Source organism: Heloderma suspectum, chromosome 2, assembly GCF_057233095.1.
Source record: "Heloderma suspectum isolate Gila_16-S chromosome 2, 16-S_ref, whole genome shotgun sequence".
Lineage (NCBI taxonomy): Eukaryota > Metazoa > Chordata > Lepidosauria > Squamata > Helodermatidae > Heloderma > Heloderma suspectum.
The window spans coordinates 251,737,491-251,746,437 of NC_139459.1; the positions used below are offsets into that span (position 1 = coordinate 251,737,491).

The following is an 8,947-nucleotide window of genomic DNA, read 5'->3' on the forward strand; positions in this document are numbered from 1 at the left end:
ATCTTAAAAACGTGTTTGGTTCCCATTGAAATAAATTAGTCGTCCCCTTGTAAAAGTGCCTAGAATAGGGGTGTTAAACCCTTTTTGTGTGTTTTGCTCCAGAAACCAAGACGTTGATTCAAGTCAACTCTGCTTCAGATCTATTCTTCCGCCTCCAAGAAAATGAAGAACTTTATCAGGCGATAGTCATGTGTGTGTTAATGGGAACAATTTGACGAGCATTCCAGTTATTTCATCGACTTAAAAATAGAGTTATCTCCCCCCCCCCTTAAGAAACCATCGGAGTATTTTAAAAACTATCAATAGATCTCAGACAGCATGCAGTTGACCAGGCAAGGAAAAGGTGGTGGACCAGCGAAAACTACCCCAAAGTTGAGCTAACAGCTGGCTTTCGGAAAATAGCCTTATATATAGATATAATTCACAAATCTGAATAAATCTTCAGTCTCTGGTGGGTTCCCTCCGCTTTTTAATTATATAAACCCAGAGGTAATGTATTCCCTTCCCCCAAACTACATCTACCATATCTCTTATTGCATTATTTTTATTATTTTTTTTAAGAAACGGGTACCTCTCAACTTTCAACTCTTCCAACAAAAGTGACAAGCGTCATACACTCTAGTGTACAAGAAGACACACAGTCAAGCGAGAAAGACGAACCGGGACTGGGGAGGGAAAATAAATACACTTTTTTTGTCGAGAGGTCACTTGGTAGTTTTGTTTTTCATCCGATAACCCGGAGAAGCGCCACGGAAGGCAGGCCAAAGGAATGATGGCCCGGAGGCTGGACTGGCGAGAGGAAGGTAAGGAAGAGAGGAAGGTCAGTGGCATTGTGGCTTGGTCGGGCGACCCTTTCCGAGATGATCCCTGCTGTTGGTTGGTTGCCTGTCTTACTGGCGTAGGTTTTAAGTTGAACGCTGTCTTTTCTTTCGACGTGTGTCTTGTGTCCAGTGGAGGCTGGTGGCTCCTATTGCGGTGGCGCTGCGCGTCCGCTCTGGGCTTCAGTCCGAACCAGCCAGAACGGCAAAGGAGCTATCCAAGGGGCGGAACCCTGTCCCCCAAACGGCTTCAGCACCTTGGGCAGCTCCCTGAGAGTTCTGGCTGATTCTGGCCGACGCCCAGAGCGGATGCTGGCCCCACCGAAGTCGGAGCCGCCGGCCGCCCCCACCGCCTCTGTCCGCGGGGCGCAGGCGGGCGCCTCAGTGCACGGCCGAGTACTTCATGCGCTTCTGTTTCTGCCTCTGGTTGCAGAACCAGACGCGCACCACGTTCTTCTTGAGGTCCAGCCTCTCGGCGATGGCGGCGATCTTCTCGGAGGAGGGCCGCGGCTGGACGGCGAAGTAGGCTTCGAGCGAGCGCTTCTCGGGCGCCGCGATGGAGGTGCGCTTGCGCTTGCGCTCGGCGCCGCGGGGGAGCGCGGGCTCGGCGTCCTTCCCGCGGCAGGCGGCCTCCGCCCCCTCCAGCCACGCCCGCAGCACCGGCTTCAGCGCGACCATGTTGTTGTGCGACAGCGTGAGCGACTCGAAGCGGCAGATGGTGCTCTGGCTGAGCGAGCCCGCGCCGGGGATCTGCAGGCTGGCCAGCGCGGCGCCCACGTCGGCCTGCGTGACGCCCAGCTTGATCCGCCGCTGCTTGAAGCGCTCGGCGAACGCCTCCAGCTCCCGCGGGTCCGACTCGACGTCGCTCAGGCACGCCAGGCCGGGGTGGGGCGCCGAGGCCTGGGCGGCGGCGGCGGCCGAGGGGGCCTGCGGCGGGTGGCCCATGCTGGCCATGGCTTGGTGCAGGTGGCCCATGGCGGCGCCCAGGTGCGGGTGGGCGTGCGGGTGCATCTGCGCGGCCGTGACGGCGCCGTGCTCGGGGCCCCCCATCAGCGCGGGCGAGAGGTGGTCCAGGAGGTCGCCGTCCAGGCCTTGGTGCGCCACGGCGTGGTGGTGGTGGTGGCGGTGGTGGTGGGGCGCGGGCGCCGAGATGGGCACGGTGGGCGACGAGGTAGATGTGCAGGGGACGCTGCTCATGGTATGGTAGGTGGCGTCTGGCTTGAAAGGATGGCTCTTGCCGTGAGAGACCAGATCCACAGCCGCCAGAGCTTCAGCCCGGGCCAGCAGAGTCTCATCAAAGCTTCCAAATATATTGCCCTGGAGCTGCAAGCAAGAACGCGCAGAGCGCAGTCAGTGGGGAATAGTGGCAAGTCTGGATTCAGAAACATTTTCTCTCTCTCTCTCTCTCTAGCACAGAGATTCCTCCTCAAAGCTCAGGTCATAAAAATTAATATGAAGGCAGAAGATGCTTTGCTTGAATAGACATGTGGATCAGAGAGAGAGGTGGGGGGAGAGAGAGAGAGAGAGAGAGAGAGAGAGACGCGATTGTTCTGGCGACATGAAAAAAACATTAAGCCGGGGCCTGTCAAAAACGTGCCTTAAAGCAGTAATTATGCTTCATCTACATACCTGCGGGGCTGGGAGGCACACGCGCCGCATCGCCTCCGAGCTGGAGTGCAGGCTGGAATACTTGGCTTCCTGCAGGGCAGGGTGCATGCCGAACGGCTGCTTGGCCATCATCTTGGCGCACCTTGCAGGTAGGCAGCCCCTGACATCGAGTCAGGGTTGGCTCTCTGGCTGGCGACTGTCAAAGTGAGCGATTTCAGTGACAAAGCTTCGCTTCCTTCCCCTTCCCTTCCCTCCCCACCCCCCACCCCGCCTGCTTCCATCTCGGCTTCTTCACTCATCTTACAAGCAGAACTGCCTGTGATGGGACCGGCACCCTGTGCGCACGCGTGCTTGGTCTGGCAGCGAGAGGAAAGGGAAAGGGAGCCCGCAGGGATGGGGACCAGGCGCTCGGGGGAGAGACGCGGGGCGGGGCGGGGGGGTCAGCTGTCCCGCCGGCCGAGGAACCCGGAAGGATGCCGCCAAGCCGACGAAGAGGAGCGTGTCTGAAAGGGTGGCCGCCCCTGCCCGCGTTGGCTGGTGATGGGAAACTTTCGGGCCGTGTGTGTCAAGAGCAGTGGAGGCTGGTGGCTCCGCTCTGGGCTTCAGTCAGAACCAGCCAGATCTCTAAAGGAGCGATCCAAGGTGCTGAACCCAATCCCCCAAACGGGCTCAACGCCTTGCATGGCTCTTTTAGCGTTCTGACTGGTTCTGACTGAAACCCAGAGCGGATTCATAGTCCCACTGTCATCGGAGCCACCAGCCTTCACTGGTCAAGAGCCCAGAGATCTCGCCGGCTGGAATACATTAGCCAAAGGCCACAGTCGAAAGCTTTCCCCAACGTCAACAGCGTGCGCCGGTGGAATTGACCAGAGGGCAGTGTGGTTCTGCCTTTTCTCGCCCTCTCTCCTCCGCGCGAATGTTGTGAACATTCCAGCGGGACTGGCCGGGGCTCCCTCGGGCAGAGGCGCTTCAAAGGAGCCCAAGACGGAATCGACGGTGGCGACGCGGAAAAGGGGCCAAGACGCACGGGGCACCTCTGCGCTGCGTGCCGCCCTCTGCACACCGACCTGTTGGGTAATGATGAGACGGAGGCCTTGCTCACGAGCAGAGCTAACTTATCTCCCGCTTGTACTTGGTTTGATGCACACGTCCGGGCCGCATCCTAAGTTAATACACTTTCCCCCTTGCCCTCCCATCTCCTGAATCACACTCCCTGGATCGGCTTCCACTAGAATCGAGGCAAATCTCCAACCTGGCCGGGCACGGCTGGTTCTTTCCTCCCACGAAAGAAAAAGCAGTGAGATCCAGATTCCCCCCTCCCCCGCCCCCAATCTCCGGATTTCATAGTCTGAATATAGTAAAGGCATGCTGAAATTAAGTACTGAATGATTTTTTAAAAAAAAAATGGCCAGTTGCGTCATGATCTGATTCTCCTAATGAAAGATAAAGAGTTTAGTGCTTCGGTTTGATACTGCTTTCCAAAAGTAAAATGCAGAAACTCCTGAAGGCCAGTCCAATTGCCCCGCCTTCAGCTCGGGGCAGTTGGACTAACCACTTTGTGGCTAGTTTGGGGAGTTACCCAGGGAAACAGACAGAGGAGCCTCCTCAGAACGGAATGGTGGGAGAGAAATTATTACGTGGGGCGGGCGGGGGGGGGGTAAACAAAGGAGTGTTGACTGTTCAAGGGGGAATTATAAGAATATACACACAAGCATTGCAGGGAGATATTAGATCCCGGGTATGTTGATGCCCATTGCATTCCGAGGTCAACACGGAAAAGGCCTCCTGTGATCAGAGGAGGGATGACTCGTGTTCATTTATTGTGACCTCCCCCCCCCCCCGCTCTCCTTCTGCAAGGTAACTATTCCAGATTTGTGGAAGTGGGCAGATGCCAAGTGAGGTAGTTACCACGGTAGAGTTACTCCGAACGAATGGCTCTAGGGGAGTTGCTTTGTACCCACATGCCCGGAGGAGACGGAGCAACTCCCCTGGATTGACTCATCCTGAAGGCAGAAAGCGGCAAAAAAGCAGCCAATAGCCAAAATAGCCGACCCCCCGATACTGGTCGTGGAAATCGGCTCAATGACATTCCCAAGGAGGGATCAGTCCCGGCTCCTGAGCGTCAGTACGCTTGTTCGGGCAGCAGTTTTAGACTCTGCGCCACCAGCAGTTTTTATTCGTCTCCTGGGGGGGAGGCTCCCCCCTCTCCTGCAAAGCCCCTGCTCAGCGGGGAGCCGAGCTCTCCCCGCCGGCCCACGGAAGCGGGCGCTGTGCACCCCCCCCCCTTCCACGCCAGGGAGCGAGCGCAGGGGACCCGAGAGGCGCGCGCGTCCGCGTGGAAGCGGCAGCCAGGGCGAGCCGACGGCCGCCTGGGAAGAGCTCCAGCCCGGGGCGGAGGAGAGAGACGTCCGGGCGGCTTGGAGCAAGCGCAGAGCACCGCGCGCGGAAGCGGCCGCCAGGCGGGGAGGCCGCGGTGCCCGTATTCGACAGCAGGGGCGGGCGCAAGGCAGATCGCCAAATGTTTTGGACTACAGCTCCCGGCATCCCTGACCATTGGCCATGCTGGCAGGGGCTTCTGGGAGGTGAAGTCCAAAGCATCCGGCGATCTCTCTTCTGCCCACCCTTGTCTTACATGGCAGCGATTGGGGTTATTTGTGGGGAGGCTTTCAGACTCACCCTCTCAATGGTGTCGTCGGAGGTCTACAGTCGACATGAGCAACTGGAGGCCCTTAGGAACACTGGCAGCTGCCCCGCAGGGGCCGTCCTGGAGGCAAGAGAAGTGTGCCTGGAGGGAGTAGGGATGGTGGCCACACTACCCTGGGGCGGGCCACGCTGGGCTCCGTGGATGGGACTTTTGCCAACCACCCTCTCTCCCAGGGATGGGCAGCCGTTGGCCCGCCTCCAGGACTACAGCTCCCATGATCCCCGACTGATGCTTGTGCTGGGTGGGGCAGATGGTGTCCAATGAAGTCTGGAGGGCCACAGGTGGTCCTGAATTTGGCCCTCCCATAAAAGGGAGCAGGGGTGCAGGTTGCCAGCTGAAGCTGTTTCCAGAGCAGAATTCCTACTAAAACAAATACCATATTCATCACTGGAGGCTGGTGGTTTCGATTTCAGTGGGGCTGTAAATCCATTCTGGGTTTCAGTCAGAACCAGTCAGAACTCTAAAGGAACTATCCAAGGTGCTGGACCCTATACCCAAAATAGGTTCAGCACCTTGGATTGCTCCTTTAGAGTTCTGGCTGGTTCCAACTGAAACCCAGAGTGGATTCACAGCTCCACTGAAATCAGAGCCACCAGCATCCACTGATGTACTATAGACCAGGGGCAGGCGACCTTGGGCCCTCCAGCTGTTCTGGACTACAACTCGCATCTTCCCGACCATTGGTCATGCTGGCTGGGGCTGATAGGAACTGTAATCCAAAACATCTGGAGGGCACCAGGTTGCCTAACCCTGCTATAGACAATTGTGGCCAGGCAGTGCACATAGATGGAACCAGGGAATACTGGCAGAGAGGCAACTGCCTTACACTAGATTAGACTCTTTTAGACTCTGTCCATCCAGCCCAATACTCTATTCTTGACAGGTAGGTCTTTAACATCACCTGTCACTGATTCTTTTTTAAGTGGAAGTGTCAGGGATTGAACCTGGGACCATCTGCATGCAAAGCAGAGGCTCGGCCACTGAGCTATGGTCCCTTCCTCTCTTCCCCTTCAGATGAAAACATATAGGTCAGCTTTTCTTGGCTTAATAAAGAGTATGCACACTTTCTAATGACACAGAACTCAGGAGTGCTGTCTACACAGAGAAAGGTGAAATCTTGTACATTCCTGAGCCAGCAGAGGCCAAATAGAAATTCTTGTCAGGTTTGTTTTGTAACTCCTGCACTGTGTCTCAGCAATGAGCAATGTGCACTTTGGGACCATACCAGGGCGCTCAGATCATTTATCTCCGTTTTATAGTGATCTGAGGTGAAATGAAACACAGTGGATGTACTGAAGGGTCTTAGGTTGGTATAAGAGTGTGCAATTTCCGAGTGTCACAGACTTGCCCTGACGTACACATATCTTGATTCCTGATATATGAAAAAAGAAAAAGCCGCCTTGAGCACCTGTTTTGGAGGAAAGGCAAGATATGAAATAAACAAATAGTTTAACAGACTCCAACTCTTTGATGTAGCAAGCAACCAGGGGAATACAGCATACCTAAAGACTTTGAGTTTTAATCGGTAAAGTGATGGCTGGCTGACTTTAAGTCAGGTACGTAAAAGAGAAAGATATAAATAGGAAATGAGTTAAAGAACCTTCTATGACTTTCACTCTTCCTTATGGTGTCATAACTTCAATCAGGGATTTCTAAGGACCACAGAGGGAAGGCACAGAGGAGCTGACAAGCATTTAGAAATATCATCTGTTGTCCCTTATCTTGGAGCTTGGAAGTCACCCCTCCCTCCACCCTTCCACCCCTTTCTCAAAAGCAAATTTTAAAAGACAGATCCTGCTTCCCAAGGGTACTCAAGGATAACAAGATGCTGGGAAGGAGAAGGACTAGATTTGGGGGAGGGTGGGGTGGGGAAGGTGGGAACTATTTTTCAGTGGTTGTCCCACAGAGCCCACAGGTTTTTAGGACAGTAGCAGAAAAAAGGGGTTGGATTTAGACTTAGTCCTATTTAGAGTAGATCCACAAACCAGTGGGAGTTAAGTTGGTTATGACTGACATAAGTCCCGCTTATTGCAATGGGGCTGCTCTAAGTATGATTAAGTCTGGGTACACCCTAAGGTTGACATCAATGCTGGAGAAAGGAAGCCTTATTTTCCTAGTTGTTATGGGATTCTCTCCCCGCCCCCAGGGCCTACACAAATTTGCCTAATCAAATTCAAAGCCACTCCTAAACAGTTCCTGTCTCCACTTGGAACATCTCTAATGTTTTAAAAAGGCAGATCTATAAAGCAGAGGTCCCTAACTCCCAAACGTCCCTAACATTCAACAACAACAACAACAACAACAACTCACTATCCCATCTTTTGCAGGGGCTTTTGTCCCTCATTTGGCCAAGAAGCTGGACTAAAGGACCCTGGATTGCCAGGACTTCTGGCTTTGAGCTCTAGGCAGTATAGCTAAAGTGGACAATTGGTATAAAAGTGGTATAAGAGGCTGTCCTGCATACACCCAATTAAGGAGCGTAAGAGAGAACAGTACTAGCACCTCCCTTTGGAGGCTTCATGGGTGCACTTGGGGTATGCCAAATGCTGCAGGTATTCTGGACTCTCTAAGTCAACCTTCCCCAAACTGATGCCCTCAGAAGATAAGAAGAGCCCTGCTGGATCAGACCAAGGGTCCATCTTGTCTAGCATTCTGTTCACACACCCGGGACAACCAGATGCCTGAGGGAAACCCACAAGCAGGACACAAGTGCAACAGCACCTCTGGCCCATGTTCCTCATCAACTGGTGTACATAGGCAGACAGCTTCTGATAATGGAGGTAGCATATTGCCATCAGGCCTAGCAGCCATTGATGGCCTGATCCTCCATGAATTTGTCCAATCCCCTTTTAAAGCCATCCAAATTGGTGGCCATCCTAGATTCTGTGGCAGCAAATTCCATAGTTTAACTATGCACTGTGTGAAGAAGTACTTCCTTTTATCTGTCCTGAATCTTCCATCATGGTTAATTGCAGAATGCTGGATTTGTAGTCCAACACATCTGGAGGGCACCAGGTCAGGGAAGGCTGCCCTAAGTAGATGTCCCTGATGGTGTTTCAGGAAGAAGAGGACTTCATGGCATTTGGTGCATAGGCTGACCATATGTACTGTTTTAAACAGTACCGGTTTTTTTTCATATTTCCCAACCGTCCCGTCGTTTTAATATAAATGTCAATTTTGTCCCGTTTTTAATCTTTTGTAAAAAACTGAATGCGTTTATCATAAGGCTCTAATCATGCTAATCAATGCATGCAGTAAAACTACTAGTGTGACGAAAGAGGAAGTTCCGTTTCCTTTGTCCAGGCAGGGCCAGGCTTCTTGAGCTAGTGACGATCAGACACCGCCCCCTCACTTGTCTGCAGTGGCGGGGAATTCAAGAGGCGGTCGCTAAGTCCCATTCAGCATGTGAGAGCCAGGAGCTTTAATGAGCTTCCGTCGTGCATTAAAAACGTTGTTGTTCAGGCAGGCATTTGGGGTGGGTTAGGGTATTTTAGAAAATGTTTTTATTGTAGAATTTTATTGTTTTAAACTGTTTTTATTGTATGTTGTACATCACCCAGAGTGGCTGGGTGACCAGCCAGATGGGCGATTAATAAATTTAATAATAAATAAATAAATAGGAGGGTGAGTCTTACTGTTATTTCTACCATCGTTCCGCCCATAGAGATTCTTTCTCTAATAAAACTTTTGTTATCATCTTACTTTTTCATGAATATGGAATATTACATAACCCCGTCCCATTTTTGTCATCCCAATATCCCATTTTTGTCTCAAGGAAATATGGTCAGCCTATGCATAGACCTCTCTCTCTCCCACC

General features: G+C 52.9%; 1 protein-coding gene across 1 annotated transcript; it reads right to left on the reverse strand.

Moving 5' to 3' along the window:
• Positions 1–1,199: 1,199 nt before the first annotated feature.
• Positions 1,200–2,558, reverse strand: POU4F3 (POU class 4 homeobox 3). The gene is made up of 2 exons (XM_084832410.1): positions 2,448–2,558; positions 1,200–2,141 (listed from the first exon to the last, which is right to left on the reverse strand). The coding sequence occupies exons 1-2, from the start codon at positions 2,556–2,558 to the stop codon at positions 1,200–1,202; spliced, it is 1,053 nt and encodes a 350-aa protein (XP_084688536.1).
• Positions 2,559–8,947: the final 6,389 nt, after the last annotated feature.

Excerpts from the sequence above, each read along its gene's own strand:
- POU4F3 (XM_084832410.1), bottom strand. The coding sequence starts at position 2,558 with ATGATGGCCAAGCAGCCGTTCGGCATGCACCCTGCCCTGCAGGAAGCC. Across the intron at positions 2,142-2,447 it reads TGTGCCTCCCAGCCCCGCAG|CTCCAGGGCAATATATTTGG; the intron begins GTATGTAGATGA and ends TCTTGCTTGCAG.